The sequence below is a fragment of the Heterodontus francisci genome, chromosome 7 (genome assembly GCF_036365525.1).
Source record: "Heterodontus francisci isolate sHetFra1 chromosome 7, sHetFra1.hap1, whole genome shotgun sequence".
NCBI classification, from domain to species: domain Eukaryota; kingdom Metazoa; phylum Chordata; class Chondrichthyes; order Heterodontiformes; family Heterodontidae; genus Heterodontus; species Heterodontus francisci.
Genome location: NC_090377.1, coordinates 105525396 through 105546281, shown reverse-complemented (window position 1 = coordinate 105546281; position 20886 = coordinate 105525396). Strand labels below are relative to the sequence as shown.

Genomic DNA, 20886 nt, shown 5'->3' with positions numbered 1-20886 from the left:
CTTGTAACCATGTCTCTATAATGGCGATTGGATCTAAACCATTTAACTCTATTTGGACCACTAGTTCATCTTTCTTATTGCAGATGCTTCGTGCATTCAGATAAAGAACATTTAATTTTTTTACTACTATTCTTTTCATGGATCTTATTCGCTGATGCACTATTACTGTTAAAATCACTGTCCGTTCCTGTGCCACTCTACTTGTCTTTACCCACATTGATACACTGTTCTATTGACCAGACTTTTCTCTTTGGATTTCTAAATCTACCTTCACCTGAATCCTCCCCCATCTGTCAGTTTAAAGCCCAACTGACAGCCCTAGTTATACAAATTGCCAGGACACTGATCCCAGCCAGGTTTAGGTGGAGCCCCTCCCAACGGAACAACTCCTTCTTTCCTGACTATTGGTGCCAATGCCCCCTGAATTGAAACCCCTTCTTCCCACACCGCTGTTTGAGCCATGCATTTAATTCTCTAGTCTGCTTGACCCTATGCCAATTGGCACATGGCTCAGGTAACAATCAAGAGATGATTAGCTTTGAGCTTCTGTGCTTTAATTTGGACCCTAACTCCTCAAACTCTCTTATCAGATCATCATTCCTAGTTCCACCTATGTTGTTGGTTCCTATGTGGATCACGTCAACTGAATCCTCCTCCTCCCGCTTCATGGTAAGGTGATATCCTTAACCCTGGCACCGGGCAAGCAACACAGCCTTTGGTGCTCCTGGTTGCAACTGATGAGAACAGTATCCATCTCTATCTCCCTGATTATACTGTCCCCTAAAACTACCACATTCCTTTTCACTCTCCCCATTTGAATGGCATCCTGACCAAGGTGCCATGGTCAGTTTGCTCATCCACCCTACAGTCCTTGTTCTCATCCACACAGGTAGCAAGCACCTCGTACTTGTTAGTCAAAGTCAAGGGCTGAGGCTCCTCCATCACTGCACGTTGGATCCCATGCCTGGCGCACAGTCACACCCTCCTGTCCCTGACCATTGAACAACTCTAAAGCTTTACTTAACCTAAGGGGCCTGACTGCCACCCTGAACCAACTATCCAGGCAACTCTCCTCCACCCTGATGCCCCACAATGTCTGCAACTCAGACTCCAGCTCAGCAACTCTGAGCCGAAGCTGTTTAAGCTACAGACACCTTTGATTTCCCAACCTACACTTTATTTTTAAACTTTCCCCTTCTGCTTAGCGTCCACTGTTTTGTACTCTTTAATATAAAGCTTTGAGTTTTATCCCTTCTTGTGGAATACTGTAGAATTGCAAATTGTTATCTATTGCAGTGCAGTCCAATACGCTTGCCACATGGCGAATCGGCCACAGACATGTGGTGAATTGATGCTGGTCATTTTTACAGCCACACAATACTGAGTTGTATTAAAGTTGCAGTGGTCGTATGAGTATGGGAGTCGCTTGCTAGACTGCTATTTGTCGTCTGTCCCTAATGGAGCAAGGAAGAATCAACCACATGGCTGTTAGACAGGAGTCACATATCGTTCAGACTGTGATTATGTTTATTAGAAGATTGTTCAGCTTTCGGACTTCTAGTGACCCAGAAGCTGAAGGGTCACTTGCTCAATGAAACAAAAAAGTCTGCCATTTGTTATCTTTTCAGTTCCTGTCCTCTCTGGGTGCCTCTAATGACAATACATCTAGATCTGGGGGATCTAGTGATAGGGGGATGCTAAATGAAAAACTTAATTTTATTTAGCTGGTAGTTGGCGGTTTATGCAAAACAGTTGAGTTGCATGAGCGACGGACAGTGCTGCATGGCTACCAATAAGGGCTGAAATGTGCAATTTTAGCAAGCTGGGTCGGTATAGCAACATCTAAGTGTGTTCTGCCTTCATCTTAATAGATCTGTTGAAATGAGCAATTGAAAGGAATAGGGCACTGTTGGCATAAGAGGAAAGATTACAGAATCGGGAATCGGGGGAAAACTCTACACTGGCTGGAATCATATCTAGAACAAAGGAAAATTGTTGTGATTATTGGAGGTCAATCATCTCAGCGCTAGGACATTCCTGCAGGATTTCTTCAGGGTAGTGTCCTGGGCCCAAACATCTTCAGCTGCTTCAGCAATGCTTTCTCTCCTTCATAAGGTCAGAAGTGGAGATGTTCGCCGATGATTACATAGTGTTCAGTTCCATTTGCAATTCCTCAGATAATGAAGCAGGCCAGGCTCGCATGCAACAAGATCTGGACAACATTCAGGCTTGAGTTATAAGTGCTAACTAACCTTTGTGTCACACATGTGCCAGCTAATGGCCATCTCCAACAAGAGAGTCTATCCTTCACCCCCTCACCCCTTGGCATTCAATGGTATTACCATTGTCAAATTCTTCACCACCAACATCCTGAAACCCCAAAATCCAAACACACAAGATTACACTTTTGTAAATTTTACTGTAACACTAAAACCAAAACCAACACAAATTAAACATGGACAGTTGACTCCCAGTACATATATATATCTTAAAGGTTACATATTAATTAGCAGAAGCATCAAAGATAGTCCTTACAGATCTTCAGAATAGTCTTATCAGCAAAGTGGCACTGAACAGTCCCACAGTACAACAAAATCAGGATCTTCCTCAGGTAGTTCTATAAGTTCTGTCCTTCACAATGCAAACACGGAAGTAATGAGGTCCTGTCGATAGCGAGCAATGCAATCTTCCCTTTAACAGTTTGGTCTTGTGCCTCTCGAACGATCTTAGCCTTGCCAGTGCCATCCTGATGACGTGGTATCACTGATAACTTTTCAGTCATCGAAAACAACTGCTGTAAGTCATTCACCAATGGTTAGCCCTCAGTCCAGGCTTCTTTGCCAGCAGCCAAACTGTTTCAAGCAGCTGCTTTGTAGTCTGATTCTCCAGAAACCCAGAAACTTGCAGCTCTCAGCCTGTCTGGCTGATTTTCCATTCACTGCAGAGTCCTTCACAACTCCCCAAAAGTCTTCCATTTACAAAAACACAAAGCAGCCTTACAGCTGGCTTCCACCTTTTTCAAAAAACTTCTGGTCAAACAACACACCCAGCTTTCCATTATTTGGCTCAACAAACTGCAACTAAACCTCCAGTCACATGTCCTTGGTAAAAAAAAAATGCTTGTTTGTTTTTCCTCAGTCACAGGACTATTTGTTTGTCTAGCCTGGGTTTGACTCCCCAGAACTTGGAAACCATGAGTTTCAATTTCAAATGAAGGACTGCCTCAAAAAACAAACACAAGCTGTACTGCAACACAGTACCATCTACAAGATACATTGCAGCAACTCACCAAGGTTATTCGACAGCACTTCCCAAACCTGCGACTCTAGCGCTTGGAAGGACAAGGGTAGCAGGCACTTGGGAACACTACCTCCAAGTTCCCTTCAAAGTCACAGACTTTCCTTACTTGGAAATATATTACCATTCTTTCATCATCACTGGGCGAAAATTCTGGAACTCCCTAACTAGCAGCACTGTGGGAGTGTTTTCACCACTCGGCCTGCAGCAGCTGTCCACTGCCTTCTCAAGGGAAATTATGGATGGGCAATAAATGGTGACCTTGCCAGCCATGCCCACATCCCATGACTGAATTTTTAAAAACCTGTTCTGCCCGAGCATGCCACATTTACCATGTCATGTTTCAAATTACTTAAGGACAACTTCTCTTGGATTTGTAGGTCTTGGTTTGTGGAGCCTTTTTTTGTAAGGTCCAGTGATGTTTTGCACCTGTGGGCTGACAGTTAATTGATTAAATATTGTAATATTTGGTTGTAACATTAAAGTACAGCTTGCGTTGAGTGACAATTTTTTAATCAATTCAATGCAAGGCACCTGGTGAATGGTGAAGACACATCTTTGGTGGGCAGTGCCTGGCATGAGTGGAGGCACATAGGGAGAAGACTATGGTGATTGGAAAGATTTGGAGGCAAATTGGAATAAAAGAGGTTTGACATCACAAAAGTTAAAGAAAAATAGAGACTCAGGTAAAATATAATCAGGAGAACAGATAATTGAGAGACAGAAGTAAAATTTAATCGATGTAATATAAAATAGAGAGACACTGAGGTAGGAGACCTAAGCAAGGAGGTAAATCAGTCATAGGAGGAATGATGACAGTGGGTCCAAGAGATGAAGAACGTTACTTTTTAAGAATGCTGTTGTTCCAGGATCTGTTAACTGTAACCAGACCAAATGGTAACCAGAAATTATGTACTACATTCAAGTATGCAGCAATTGAATCAGGTCTTTTGGATGATGATACTGAATGCGAAAATACTTTAACAGATTGAACTCTGCATTCAATCCCTTCTCAGCTGAGAACACCTTTTGCTACTGTTTGTGTTTTTTGTGATCCAAAAGACCCTCTAGTGCTATGGAATAAATTTAATCAGGCAATGAGTGAAGACATTTTAAAGACTTACTCAGAAGAAACAGCTTATTTTCATTCACTGTATCACATAGAGGAATTTTTAAAGTGCAATAATATGAGTTTATGAAGCCTCAGATAACCAGCATGCACTCTGACGAATGGATTACTCTATGAGGATGACTTCGACATTTTGGAAGAGAAGACAAAGGCAATCTTGATAAAGAAAAGCTTAACCATCATCAAAAGGCAATTATTGATGAGGTCTTCCACACTGTTTACGAAGGAGAAAGCAAAGCATTCTTTTTGGATGGTCCCATGGGACAGGTAAAACCTTTGTTTACAACACTCCCATGCATCTTGTGTAAGGCAAAGCACATGTAGTTTTGGCGTGTGCTTCATTTGGCACAGCCTCTACTCTTCTCCTTGGAGGTCAAACAGCACATAAGCTTTTTAAAATTCCAATACCAATTCACGAGTCTTCAACATGCAAATTGAAAGCAAATTCAAGAAAAGCAGAACTTATTAGAAAGTCAAAGCTATACTACAGAATAAAGCTCCAATGATGCCAACACATTGTTTCTTGGCAGTGGATCATTTACCTAAAAGATTTAATGAATAATATTATATTGGGAGGGGAAACTGATTTGCTGGGAGGTGATTTTCGACAGCTTCTTCCAGTTATTCTAGAGTGTAAAGAGAATATATTGCAGGAAGTTGTATTAACAAAAGTAATATTTGGCCACATTTGAGGAAAGTGAAACTTGAAGAAAACATGAGAATAACACCCAACAAAAAAGTGCTTGCAGATTGGCTTCTTAAACGAGGGGATGGAAATTTGGGAGATCCAATTGAAATACTAGAGAATTGTTTTTCCAAGGAGTCAGATTGTGCTGACTTCCTATTTGGTGAAAGCACTGATGCATTTGAAACTACTTATTATTCCAAAGCTATTCTTTGTGCAAAAAATGAAGACGCACTAGATTTGAAGGAAAAGGTTTTAGAAAAGCTGTCGGGTGAATTAAAAGAATACATCAGCATTGACTCTATAGATGAAGAAGATGATAGCAGTCTGTATCTTCCAGAGTTTTTACACAGTCTAGACTAACTCCAACAGGCATGCCACTGCACCAGCTTAGACTCGAGGAAGCAGCACTTATAATGTTGCTATGGAACTTGAATTCTAAACAAGGACTTTGTAATGGACTAAGATTGGTAGTTAGGAACCTGTTTTGTTCAATAATAGATGCTGAAATTCGAACAGGCAGATGTGAAGGATATAGTGTTTTTATTCCTCAAATAATATTGAGCCCATCAGATGGAAATTTGCCTTTTCAACTCAGGAGAATACAGTTCCCAATTAAACTTACATATTCTATGACTATAAACAAGTCACAAGGCAGGACTTTAGGCAAAATTTGTTTATATTCCTAGGCATGTATTTACACATGGGCAGCTTCATGTAGCTTTTTCCACAGCGAGACGTTTTGATTCTGTTAAAGTCTTTGGTGGAAGAATAAAAAGAAATCTGTTTCAATGAAGACCTAATTTAACTGCTAATGTTTTGCAGGTCTCTGCTAGTTAATTTCTTCAAGAAGTTTGTTTAATTTGCATTTGAATACTATCTATCAATACTATTTGCTTCTACCATCTTCCTAGGGATCCTGTTCCATAGGTGGATCATACACTCAATGAAATAATGCTTCCACAGATTGCTATGGTCTACATTATTTAGTCCCTTTAGAAATCTAAAAACAGCAACCATATCTCCTCTCAATCTTCTTCTTTCCATTGAAGATGTGTCTAATTTACAAAATTGGTCTTCAACCCTCCACCCCCATAATTATTCTGATTGCTCTCCTTGGTACTCAGTGTGAATGCACATCAAGGTCTCTGTTCCTCTATTCCATTTTAACTACATTTCCTTCTCCTGTTCTTACTTCCACAATGTATGATGTTGCATTTTGCTTTTCACCAAACTGCATCTATCATCTCTTTCCCCATCTGGCTAGCTTATCTGTTCTCCTGTAGTCCTTTCCAATCACTATCACAGATTGGTGCCCTGAATTCCTAACTGCAGCCTTTAGTTAGTATCTAGGTTGAAAGTACAGACTTAGCAATGTAGGGACTGAATCTTGCCATGGTAGTGTGCTACTGCACCAAAATAAAAATGCAGAAATCTTTTACAAATTTGTTCTACGGACAGAATGTTCAATCTAGACATTTGACTATACAGTCCAAATTATATAAACATCCTCAGAAACAATAAATGTTGATTAGGTCCAACAAACCCCTCTTTTTTCAATAACCAACCCCACCTATCTGACTTCCTGTAATATACCGTAATTATTGATCACCAGAAATGTATCTAATTGTTTTGTAAAGTTATTTATAGTGTTTGTTTCAATGACCTTCCACAGAAATAGATTCTACAACTCTAATTATCTTTTGGATGAATGGACCCACCTAAGTTCCTTTCTCCCTAATTTAACTTGCATTCCCTTGTATTTGTGACATTCATCATTGTGGACAAATATAGAGCTAGAAATTTTTTGGCAAATTCATGACTTGTCTGCACCCATTCAGACTGATGTGGGAGGCATGTAAATTTGGTGCACCCACCTCATCTGCATGACTTAAAGGTTGGGCTAAACGGGTGTCTTCTTCTTTACGATGCCGGCTGCCTCAATGCTCAACAGGGAGCTGAGTAGCTTTGTTCAGAGACTACGTGATGGAGCCAGCCTGCTCGTCTTAAAGGACCACTCGGCTCAACACCTCATTGCAACCTTGGTCCAAACATGGACAAAACAGCTGAATTCCAAAGGTGAGTTGAGAGTTACTGCCCTTGACATCAAGGCTGAATTTGACTGAGTGTGGTATCAAGGAACCCTAGTAAAATTGAATTCAGTAGGAATCGGGTGAATGCTCTCTACTGGCTGGAGTCATATCTAGCATAAAGGAAAATGGTTATGGTTATTGGAGGCCAATCATCTCAGCCCCAGAACATCACTGCAGGAGTTCCTCAGGATAGTATCCTAGGCTCAACTATCTTCTGCTGCGTCATCAATGACCTTCCCTCCAACATAAGGTCAGAAGTGGGGATGGTCCTCGGAAAGTGAAGCAGTCCGTGCCTGCATGCAGCAAGACTTGGACAACATTCAGACTTTGGCTGATATGTGGCAAGTAACATTCATGTCACACAAGTGCCAGGCAATGAGTATCCTCAACAAGAGAGAATCTAACTAGCACCCTTGACAGTCAATGGCATTACCATCGTTGAGTCCCCCACCATCAACATCCTGGGGTGGGGGGAAGGGGGGTCACCATTGACCAGAAACTTAACTGGACCACCCACATGAATACTGTGGCTACAAGAGCAGGTCAGAGGCTGGAAATTCTGCGGCAAGTAACTCGACTGCTGACTCCCCAAAGCCATCTACAATGCGCAAGTCAGGAGACTGCTAGAATACTCTCCACTTGCCTGGATCAGTGCAGCTCCAACAATACTCAAAAAGCTTGACAACATCCAGGTCAAAGCAGCCCACTTTACTGGCACCCCAATAATGGCAGCACTGTATACCATCTAGATGATGCACTGCAGCAACTTGCCAAAGCTCCCTCGACAGCACCTTCCAAACCCACAAACTCTGCCAACTAGAAGAGAAGCAGCAGGCATATGGGAACACTACCACTTGCAAGTCACACACTATCCTGACTTGGCAATATCAGCATTCCTTCAATGTTGCTGGGCCAACATCCTGGAAACTGTCTCTCTAATAGTACTGTGGGTGTACCTACAACACAAGGACTGCAGTGGTTCAAGGCGGTGGCTCACCACCTCACCTCAAGTACAATTAGTGATGGGCAATAAATGCTGGCCTTGCCAGCAATGCCCACATCCCATAAAAAAAATAATAAAAAAAGGCAGGCTGTACCTCTTATAAGGAAGCTGCACTGAAGAATATTGCTATTTAAATGATGTCAGAGTGATGCCAGAGCAGAGAGAGGGTTGCAGAGTAATGGATGTGGTGTTGGAGGCATTAGTGGTGGAGATGGGCAGGAGGAGAGATGCATGTTTCTGTGGGCCGCTAGGAGATCCTCAAGGACCATCTTCAGAAGGAAGTAGAAGCGGAAGCAGGTCACCAGGGAAGTCAACTGCTGGAGTCTGGAGCCGAAGACATGGCAGAAGTGGAACAAGAAGTCCAATGACCCCATGAAGGTGGTCAAATTGAATGCATCTCCACATGACATCTCCTACCCACTACACCACCAACGTCTCACACTGCTCAATGCATCACACCCGCATCACTTACCCAGCATCAAGTACTGTTGTTCTATTCTGGAAAGCCTGTTGGTGAAGGATGATACTGGAGCCAATCTTTACTCAGTCTTACATTTATTAAAAAAGTGAAACATTACAAGCATACACCTCCTAAACCAACCCCGCCAATTTCAGTAAGTGTCTTGTTTTATGTACTCAAGTAAAACCCCAATTAATGCCCACTACCTGCATATAATAAATACAATTGGTATACAACTAACAGCTGACACTCAGAACTCATGCCTAACATCCAGATAGTCCACCTCACCTTTGCATAGCTCCCAATGCTGGCAGCCTCACACCGACCTCTTGCCATCTCCACATACCTCCAGCTATTCAGCTGTGGCAGGCACACCACCCAAACACAATGTAACACAATCACTGACATTCTGCTCTCCCTCTTGCAGGCCAAGGTCATAGATAGAGAGTAAGATGACACACTGTAGAAGGAAGCACAGCAGAATCAGCAGGGGACAAGGATGCGAGCAACTTCGGAGCCCTACAGAAAAGATGGTTGTCCAGATCATGGGGCTGCCTGCGACACAGCCTATGGCATCTGGCGTTGCTGAGAACATTGAGGATGACAGTATGTTCCTACTGTCAAGAAAACCCTGTATGCCAAATGAGAAATATTAATTTATTTGGTTGGACATTTACATTATACTTTTAATGGGAAAAATCCTACAGTAACATTTAAAAAATTAGCAGCCAAGATGGTCACTGAAAAATACATCTGAAATACCAGGATACTGAACTGCAGACAAAAGTCTAACAAGTAGCCCAGCCAGGACAATGGCTTGCCCTAAGTGATTGAATTACCTAAAATGGCTTCATTAGCATGGCACTCAAGGCAATCCTCACATAATGACTTTGAAAGAGCAAACCCCCTCCAAGTGTAAATTGACATCCTGGGGCATGTGGAAGCTTGAATTTCATTAGAAGGTTCCAGAAAAACCTGAAGCTACCATGTGACCGTCTGTCCATCTCGGGGGAGTTGTTACACAGACAAAGAGACAAGCAGTATCTGAGTGGGCAGCAGCAGAGAAGGCTGCAGGCTTCCCTTCCTCTCTCTCTCTCTCTCTTTCTCTCCCCAGAAAACATCAAGTTTGAAAACTGTCTGCGACTGGGGAACGGTCCAAGCCTACAGACTGCTTCAGCCAGCGACCAGGGGAAGAGAGCCAACTGCAATTCTGCCTTCAAGCAAACCCTGAGCAAAACAGGCCAGCCAAAGTACAATAATATAAAAGCAAAATACTGTGGATGCTGGAAATCTTGAACAAAAACAAGAAATACTGGAAACACCCAGCACTGCCTGCAGCATCCGTGGAGAGAGAAGCAGAGTACAGCCAAAGTACACCTTGACCAGCCAGGAATTTTCAAGAATACAGCTTCAGCCAAGGACTACTGGATCATCCAATTCACAGACTGTGTTTTTAAGTTCCATTTATTCTGGGCTTTAATCCAACCACCAAATCTACTTTGTCCTTTGTAATCTATTTGTGTGTGTGTGAATCTCGTGTAAATGTGTGCGTGAACGTGTAGTGTATTTTTTAGTATTTTTAAATTGGGGGAGTGTGTTAAGTATAATAAACTTACCTCTTTTTTGTTTAAACTCAAGAAAACCTGTCCGATTAGTTCTTTCACAATCACAGTAAAGGAAAAAGGTAAAACACTTGCAGAGGTGGTAAGCGCAATCACGGTTAAAAAGAATAAACCCTGCTGCAATCAAATAAGGGGAAGGGGTCAGAGGGTAAGCCTGAGATCCCCTCCTCATTTGGCTATAACACTACCTTATGCCCCTTCTCAACTCCTAGCACATCCTCATCCTGCTACCTGACACACGATCAAGCTGCTGATGGTTAACTATGGACCTCTTTTTACACCTCACAGCACTTCCTTCACACCTACATTCCTCTTCTGATTTCCTGCTTTAAGACACTGAAAGCTGCTGCCTCCCAATTCCTCTGCTCTCCCTGCAAGAATGCAGCAACACTGCCCAGCAAATCCTGGAACTCAACAAAAAAGACGTCCAAAAACAGTCCAGAGTACTTCCAGACACTTGTCTATCATAAAATTTGTTAAAAATGACCTTACCTGCAATTTGGCTGCCTGGCCCTTTAAGGGATACCAGCAAAGTGCCCATCTTGCAGCCTCACACCTTACCTTTGCAGAATGATGTCAGGACTAGCATTGCCCAAATTCAAGATCCTGACGTTGCATCAGCTAGTTAGGTTGTGTGACGTCAGAATAGCGTTGCTTCATAGGCATCCAGCGCATGCTGGGCACACCTGCACGGGCACTGTTTTGCAGGGCATGCAGGCAGCACCGGAAGCTGCTGGCAGTGCTATATGTCCCCCCAAAAAACAACACTATCCCTCCGTACTGCCGCAACTGAATTTTCCGTCAATAATGTCTACAATGATTGGCAGATAAATGAAAAATCATCTATCATACCATGAAGAGAATTATGATTTAGCTAAAATAATAATTGATGGCTGTTTTATTTTTATCTGCTCACGGGATATGGGCGACACTGACAAGGCCAACATTTATTTCCCAACCCTAGTTGTCATTGAGAGGGTGGAGGTGAACTGCTTTCTTAAACCGCTGCGGTCTGTATGGTATAAGTGCACCCACAGTGCTGTTAGGTAAGGAGTTCCAGGACTTCGGCCCAGGTATGGTGATATATTTCCAAGTCAGGATTGTGTGCAACATGGATAGAAATCAGCAGGTGGTGGTGTTCCAATGTGTCTGCTGCCCTTGTCCTTCTTGGCGGGTGAGGTCGCATGTTTGGAAAGTGCTGTCAAAGAAGCCTTGATGAGTTCATGCAGTATATCTTGTAGATGGTATACACACTGCTGCTACAGTTGCTGGTGGTGCAGGAAGTGGGCAGCACAGTGGCGCAGTGGTTAGCACCGCAGCCTCACAGCTCCAGAGACCCAGGTTCAATTCTGGGTACTGCCTGTGTGGAGTTTGCAAGTTCTCCCTGTGTCTGCGTGGGTTTTCGCCGGGTGCTCCGGTTTCCTCCCACAGCCAAAGACTTGCAGGTGATAGGTAAATTGGCCATTGTAAATTGCCCCTCGTGTAGGTAGGTGGCAGTGAATATGGGATTACTATAGGGTTAGTATAAATGGGTGGTTGTTGGTCGGCACAGACTCGGTGGGCCGAAGGGCCTGTTTCAGTGCTGTATCTCTAAATAAATCAATAAATAAATAAAATTAAGTGCATGCTTAAGCTTGTGACTGGGGTGCCAAACAACCAAGCTGCTTTGTCCTGGGTGGTGTCAAGCTTCTTGAGTGGTATTGGAGCTCTACTCATCCAGACAAGTGGCGAGCATTCCATCACACAACACTCCTGACTTGAGCCTTGTGACGATGAAAAGGGAGTCAAGGGTTGAGTTGCTTAATGGAGAATTCCCAGCCTCTGTCCTGCTCTGGAGCCACAGTATTTGAGTGGCTGGTCCAGTTAAGTTTCTGGTGAACATCAAGCTTCCAAAACACCAACTGGGAATTGTACAGATTCTACCAATATTTTCTAATATTTCGTTTAAATATATAAATAATTAAAATGCACTTTAACACGATTAAAATCATGCTGCACGCGAAAGGCATTGCCACTGTCCAACTGACCACCAGAGCGGATTGTGAATTTTTGATTCCCTCTGAGGAAAAACACCTTGGCTTTATCTTGTGCTTGTCCTACTGGACCAGCTGTGATTGGGAATTTGTTGTATTTTAAATCTTTCATGCGAAGCTACTGCACATTAATATACCAGCCATCTTACAGCACATTTAATATACTGAATAAATCAACAGCTTTTACAGTTAAGCAATTTTGTGTCTTTAGCTCATCCCTGATAACAAAACAAGCAAAACAAAACAAGTGCTCGAACAACGAATGGCAATCTTAATATTATCACTGATGAAGAATTTTCTACTCTGTAGCTTTACTTAATTGGCATAATGTCATCACTACATCACTGAAAAATGGATGCTAAATTTGATAAGGAAGAGGATGCTGACAAGATACTGGTAGAAGAGAAGATGGTGGAGGTAATAGATGGGGTGAAAATTGATAGGCAGGATGTACTGGAAAGGCTGGCTATCCTTAGAGTGCATAAGTCATTCAGTAGGATGGTTTGCCTCCCAGGTTGCGAAGGGAAGTGGGGAGTGGAGATAGCAGAAGGGATTGCCATAATCTTCCAATCTTCCCTAGATATGGGGGAGGTGCCAGAGGATTGGAGGGTGGCAAATGTGCCACCCTTATTCAAGAAAGGATGTAAGGATATTCCTAGTAACTGCAGGCCAGTCAGTTTAACATCAGTGGTGGGTAAGGGTTTAGAAACAATCATCGGGAGAAAAAAATCAACAGGCACTTGGAGAGGCTTGAGTTAATTAAGGGGAGCCAGCAGGGATTTCTAAAATGCAGATCGTGCTTGACCAATCTAATTGAATTTTTTGTTGAAGTACCCAAGAAGATTGATAAAGGAAATGCAATGGATGGTGTCTATATGGATTTTAAGAAAGTGTTTGACGACGTACTAAATAAAAGACTGCTTAACAAAATTGAGGCTAATGGAATAGGAGGGTTAGCGTTAGTTTGGATAAAAAAATTGCCTTATGGGCTGAAAACAATGCATTGTGGCAAATGATAGACAGTGGTGTTCCTCAAGGTTCAGTGCTAGGACCACTGCTTTTTTGATATACATAAATGACTTGGATATGAGAACACAAGTAAAATTTCAAAATTCACTGATGATACCAAACTTGAAGGTGTGGCAAACAGTGAGGATGATAACAATCCACTGCAACAGGACATAGATAGACTTGCAGAATGGGCAGACAAGTGGCAGATGGAATTTAATACGGAGAAATGTGAGATTATGCATTTTGGCAGAAGGGATAGGGAGAGGCAATGTAGACTTAAAGGCACAGTTCTAAATAGTGCACAGCAACAGAGGGACCTGGGGGTTCATATGCATAGATCTTTGAAGGTGGCAGGATATATTGAGAGAGCAGTTCGCAAATTTTTTGGGATCTTGGGCTTCACAAATAGAGGTATTGAGTACAAAAGCAGGGCAGTTATGCTCAACCTTTATAAGGCTGTGGTTAGGCCACAACTGGAGTATTGCATCCAGTTCTGGTCACCACACTTTAGGAAGGTTGTGAGGGTCCGTAAGAGGGTGCACAGGACATTTACCAGAATGGTTTCATGGAGGAGGGATTTTAGCTACATGGTTAGGTTGGAGAAGCTGAGGTCTTTCTCCTCGGAGCAAAGGAGATTGAGGAGAGATTTGATAGAGGTGTACAAGATTATGAAAGGTTTAGATAAGGTAGACAAAGATAAAATATTTCCATTAGTTGAAGGTGCAAGGATGAGGGGACGCAAATTTAAGATTTTGGGCAAGAGATGCAGGGGAAATGTGAGGAAGAACATTTTATGCAGTGTGTGGTAATGATTTGGAAAATCAGAGACAATCAATGATTTCAAAAGGAAGTTGGATGGGCACTTGAGGGAAATAAACTTGCAAAGCTATGGGGATAGAGCATGGAAATGGAACTGATTGGATTGCTCTACAGAGAGACAGCATGGACTCAGCGGACTGAATGGCCTCCTTCTGTGCCGTAATGGCTCTAAGTTTGCTACAGCTGAATCACCAACCAAAAATCAGATTCTTTAAACTGCATCTGCTTGAAAACTTTAATTAAGTGCTTGAATAGTGTGGTATAATGCATCACATTTAAATTTATATTACCAGCTGCAGCAGCCATGTGTTCATCCACACTGAGGAGAAGCTCCCAAGCTGCAGGCTGTATGTCACCATACATGTCTTCAGTCAGTATAGGCGCAGCTTTGATCAACAAAGACAATGGGGCTGGAGAGAGGCTCATCACCTACAAAAGAAGAGGCATTACATGGAACTGTAAACTATATCATATTGCAGCCATAATGGGGGTACTTTTACCCATAAAGGATGGGTGAGATGGGGTCAGGTGGGATGTTAAAATTTTAAAGGTCTCAAACCTGACCCCAGCCTACCCATTTTCAGTTTTAATGGAGGTCGAATGTGGGTGGGAGGGTGGAGCTGGCTCCTTAAATACTATAATGACGCCATGTGCCTCAGATGTAACATGTCTTCCACGTTTAACCCTGGCCAGCTGAGTTTCCCGCTCCTCAGGAAATCCAGCAGCTAAAGGGAGGTGAAGACTGCTTCATGGAAAAGGTAAGTGCTTTTAGAGCACTTCTTGTGGGCCTGGAGGAGGAGGAGTGCTTCATCCCAGCACACCAAGCTTATCTTCTTCCATCTCCATCATCGGGTACCAACCCTACCACTCTGCCACTGCAATCGGGTCTCCTGAGATCGGAGATCAGAACCTCCACCCTCACCCCCCACAATAAGGGATCAGCCTCACCTCTGGATCAGACACCCCCACCCAGATCAGCAACTTTCCCCGATATCAGAACCTCCCCAGGGATCATCAACCACTGCACCCCTGTAACAAACTCCCCCCTTTCCCCCCACCAAGGTTTATCTACCCCACCCCTTCATACCCTGAAGATCCAGACCCTGCGGGTAACCTATTTGAAAAAAGCCACATACTGTGGAGCTTGGGGAAACCCCAACTTTCCAAACAAAACTCTTCCCCTTTTGCCCCTCCCCCACCTACAAAACCTGCCCAAGTTACTTAACGACCTGTGAAACAATTGCAAGGGGATCATTGCACATAATAGTCAGTGTGGTGCAATACAATATACACAGCATCTGACACAATCCACACAGTATAATATGTAAATAATATTAATATTTCCAAACACTGTGACATTATGGGCAAAGTTTTAACTGATGAACCCACTTGCAGTGGAGGAGGCGGCAGCAGGTCAGAATCCTGAAAGTTAGTGCAGCAATCTTTGCCGTGGCTTTTCTACTCATCATCAAGACTACAACCACCTCCACAACATCATCCGACTCTGACACCTGCCTCAGCTGATCTGCTGCTGAAACTATCATCCATGTCTTTGTTACCTTGAGACTTGACTATTCCAATTCTCTCCTGGCTAGCCTCTCATCTTCCACCCTACATAACTTGTGCTTATCCAAACTCTGCTGCCCATATCGTAACTCATGTCAAATCTCGTTCATCCCTCACCTTGGTGCTTGCTGACCTACACTGGCTCCCAGTCAGATATTGCCTCAATTTTAAAATCCTTATCCCTGTTTTCAAGTCCATCCATGGCCTTGCCCCATCTCTAAGCTCCTCCAGCCCTACAAGCCTTTGAGCTCTCCGTGCTCCTCCAATTCTGCACATCTCCGATTTTAATTGCTCTACTTTCAGCTGCCATGACCCCAAGCTCTGGAATTCCTCCCTAAACCTCTCTGTTTCTCTACTTCTCCCTCTTTCTTTCTTTAAGATCCTCATCAAAACATATCTCTGTCATAGAGGTATACAGCACAGAAACAGGCCCTTCGGCCCATTGTGTCTGTGCCGGCCATCAAGCACCTAACTATTCTAATCCCATTTTCCAGCTTTTGGCCCGTAGCCATGTAGCCTTGTATGATTAAGCTTTTGGTCGTATGCCCTGCCTTCTGTGGCTCAGTATCAAAATGCTTTTATTGATAATGCGCCTTAGGATGTTATGCTACATTAAAGGCACTATATAAATGCAAGTTGTTATTATTGTTGATACAATAACTTGGAGTTGCACCTGCCCTTCACTCAATTTTATAGTATGAATCAGGAGGGTGGCAGTGAGAAATGGGCCAGAGTTGAATAAAGGCAGATCTTTACCTGATTTAGCCTCATCCTAATTTCCATTGTCATTTCTGGTAACCAAATGAAAATGAGGCAGTAATAGCTTGGGACTTTGTAGATCCCACCTTCCATCATTTCCACCTCATTCACATTCTCACCAATATAAAATGAGAATCCACAGTCTCTAGGTGCCACGGTGAAGACACAAGAGAACTTACGGGGCCTACAATGACTCTTTACAGATGGAGTTAAAAGCTTATTGCTCAGTTATTTTGTTGCTTTTATGTTGTTTTGCTGTTGCTAATTTCTTCATCATCAACATCATCAACATTCATGCATTTAGCTGAGGGACTGTCATTTGTCCCTCCTCATTTTAGGTAAGGAACAATGTTTCCCTCATTGGGACTTCTCTGTACTTGCTTCTTGGAAGAAGAGGGTGAAGAGCAATGCTAAGCTGGTGAGGCTGCACAAGATAAGTTGCCACTGGTGACATCAGTAAGATTTTACGTAAGTTCATAAAGCAAGACTCAGACGCTATGTTCGCTGGCATTTTCATCTGCTTCCATATGGACAACCAGAAGCAACATGAAAAGCTGCTCCAATTTAAAACAGTGGTGGCATTCCCTACAATCTGAGATTACATTATTGCACCCACATAGCAATAGGGGCTTCTGGCTCAATGTCTATACCTGCATTAAAGAGAAAGGATTCTACTCTCAATATGCAGCTAACCTGAAACCTGTAGCACACCATAAGTAAGTGTAAGACAGAATTTGGATCCGCATAAGCATCGTTCAATCCTCAACATATCCCTAAACATCAGAGCCAATCAATTACTTAAATACAGAAACGACAATGCAATGAATTATACAGAATTACAAAGAATTTACAGCACAGGAACAGACCATTTGTCTCAACAGGTCTACGCTGGTGTTTATGCTCCACAGGTGCTTCGTCCCGCCTTACTTCATCCGATCCTATCAACATATTCTTCTATTCTTTTCTCCCTTGTGTACTTGTCTAACTTCCCTTTAAAAGCATCTACACTTTTCGCCTCAACTATTCTATGTAGTAGCAAGTTCCACATTCTAAACACTCTTTAATACTATATGACAAAAAGTGCTGGAAATACTCAGCAGATCTGGCAGCTTCGTGGAGAGGGAAGCAGAGGTAACGTTTCAGGTCAGTGACTTTTCATCAGATTGGAGTTCTGCATTGCCACATCTAATTATTCTTAAATTATTCCAGAATTTTCATTTCCACCAGTCTGTCCAGAAGTCCATTTCAAATGCTGATCAATCTCTACATTAAGAACTTCATGATTGCAGTCCTAAAATTACCTTTTACTGTGTTGAACTTGCGTTACCTGTCTTACTGCAATAGTTTAATTTAATGTTATCTGGGTACATTTTTCCCTACCATTTACTATCGCACATACCTCTATAAGATCAGATGTATTTGTTCTAGGCTCAAAAACCCAAATCTCGCTAGTTCTTCCTCACACTTCAGACTATTGACACTAGGGATCAGCCTCATGGCTCGGCAACACTGTCTCCAGTCCAAGGTTACGTTATTATGCCCACATGGCCATAGGTACTTCTAGCTCAATATCTATACATGCACTATTGCGAAAGGATTCTACTCCTTCAACAATGTTTCCTTTGTTTCTTGGGAACCAGAAACAGACATGTTATTCAAGGCGTGATCTGACCAGAGCACGAGACAGTTTGATCATGATTTCCTTCAACTCGTACTCTACTGTTTTTAAACTACGTAATTCAACATCCTACTGTTTTTCTCAATTGCAGCCCTGCTTTTGTTGAAAATGTTGAATGTTAAATCTATTAGTTCTCTGTCAACTTCATCCTTAGATATTTCAATACACTTCAGGGAGAATTAAAGCACCTGTTTTTCCCTTCCAATATGTGGTTCTTTTTATTTGTCTGTATTAAATTTTATCCACCATTGTTTGGCCTACTCACATATTTTGTTAATTTATTCTGTAATTTCCCAAGGTGGATATCTACCATGTTTGTGTGGTGGCTCCTGAGCCAGGTTGCGCAGCTCTACTCTGCTGTTGGGTAGAGCAGGGCGAGTGAAGCGATGCATTGTGTGTTGGCTCTGCTGCCCCAGGTAGTACCCACCAGTTTCCTTATGAGATTCACTCTCGTCTTTACCTAGGCTCTGATGTTCTGGAAGTGTTGCCGGTAGGTCAATGTACGGCCAAGAATGATGCCAAGGTATTCTGCCGTTGTATCAAAAGCATTAATGTCTTTGTCCTTGTTGGTATTTTGACTGGTTGTCTTGCATGGTGGTGCAATGTTTGCAACTTCTTCCATTATTATTTTAATGACTTTGTTACATCTTGTGTTTAGGTCCATCTCTTCGACATCTAGACCATCAAACCTACTTTTGAGTCTGAGTTGGAATTCCTCCATCGGTTCTCTAAGTTTGAAGAGATTTACTTGCTTCTTTTTGTTTCTTGTTGATGAATTTCAGTCTAGTTTTTTATTGATGCTCAGCGTTGCTCTTATCATCCTATGGTCACTGGCAATATCCACCTTCCGATGACTTCACTGTTTTCCACTATTGACTGCTCATTATCAAATCAATTTGATTCTTGAAATTTGTTAAGTAAGGATGTCATTGATACAGTGGAGAGAGATGGCCTTAGCTCGGAAGAGCAAGATGTAGATTCAGTTTGGGTAGAGATAAGAAATAGGAAATGTAAGTGGACACTTGTGGGAGTAGTTTATGGGCCCCCTAACAGTTGTTACACTGTACAACAGAGTATATAGGAAGAAATATATGGGGTGTGTAAGAAATGTACCACAATAGTCATGGGTGACTTTAATGTACATATAGATTGGACGAATCAGATTGGCAAAGGTAGCCTGAAAAATGACTTCATAGAGTGTATTTGGGACAATTTCTTAGAGCAGTACCTTCTAGAGCCAACCAGGGAGCAGTCTATTCTGGACCTGGTAATGTGCAATGGGACAGGATTAATCAATAACCTCATGGTAAAGGAGAGGTGACAGCGATCATAACATGACAGAATTTCACATTCAGTTTAAAAGGGAGAAGTGTGGGTCTAAGACTAGTATTTTAAACCTAAATAAAGGTAACGACAAGAGTATGAAGGCAGAGCTAGTTAAAATGAACTGTGAAACTAGGTTAAAAGGTGGGACAGTAGCGATGCAGTGGCAGACTTTTAAGGAGATATTTGATAACTCTCAGTGAAGATTTATCCCAGTGAAAAAGAAAGATTCTTTGTGAAGGATCCATGATTAAATAGGAAAGCTAAAGATAGTATCAAATTAAAATAAACACTGTACAAATCTGCAAAGATTAGTGGTAGGTCAGAAGATTGGACAGATTTTAAGAACCAGCAAAGAATGACAAAAAATAATTAAGAGGGAGAACGTAGAGTATGAGAGAAAACTATCTAGTAATATAAAAAGATAGTAAGAGTTTCTACAAGTATTTAAATAGGAAAAGAGTAACTAAAGCTAGAGTTGGTCCTCTAGAGAGTGAGTCTATGGAATTGATAATGGAAAACAAGGAAATGGCAGAGGCATTGAACGGGTATTTTGTGTCTTTCTTCACTGTAGAAGACTTAGCAAACCTGCCAAAGATACTTGAAAATCAAGAGGTGAAAGGGAGGGAGGAACTTAAAACAATCACCATCACCAGGGAAAAGGTGCTGGGAAAACTGTTAGACCTAAAAACTGACAAGTCCCCAGGACCAGATGGCCTGGTCTGCAGAGATAGTAGAGGCTTTGGTTATAATCTTCCAAAATTCCTTAGATTCTGTAAGGGTCCCAGCGGACTGGAAAATAGCAAATGTAACACTTTTATTCAAGAAAGGAGGGAAACAGAAAGCAGGAAACTACAGGCCAGTTAGCCGAACATCTGTCAGAGGGAAATTACGAGAATCCATTATTAAGCAGGTTATGGCAGGATATTTAGAAAATCATAATGGTATCAGACAGAGTCAACATGGATTTATGAAAGGGAAATCGTGTTTAACTAACTTATTAGAGTTCTTCGAGAAAATAGCAAGCAAGGTGGACATATGGGAATCTGTAGATGTGGTGTACTTAGATTTCTAAAAGGCATTTGATAAGGTACCACATCAAAGGTTACTACATGAGATAAGAGTACATGGTGTAGGGGGTAACATATTAGCATGGATAAAAGACTTGTTTGCTAACAGGAAGCAGAGAGTAGGTCTTTTTCACATTGACAAGCTGTCACTAGTGGAGTGCCACAGGGATCAATGCTGGGGCCTCAACTATTTGCAATCTATATTAGTGACTTGGATGAAGGAACCAAATGTATGGTAGCTGAATTTGCCAATGACACCAATATCGGAAGGAAAGTAAGTTGTCAAGAAGAGGTTAAGAGTCTACAAAAGGATATAGATAGATTAAGTGAGTGGGCAA

The 20886-nt window shown here is 42.2% G+C and overlaps 1 protein-coding gene across 1 annotated transcript in view; it reads right to left on the bottom strand.

Annotated features, from left to right (window-relative positions):
* The window catches only part of LOC137372405 (protein unc-80 homolog), a 500647-nt gene that overhangs the window by 190230 nt on the left and 289531 nt on the right, over nucleotides 1–20886 (bottom strand). The window contains exon 32 of the mRNA XM_068036292.1: nucleotides 14443–14581. Within this exon, the coding sequence (XP_067892393.1) occupies nucleotides 14443–14581 (139 nt within the window). The remainder of the gene's footprint in view (nucleotides 1–14442; nucleotides 14582–20886) is intronic.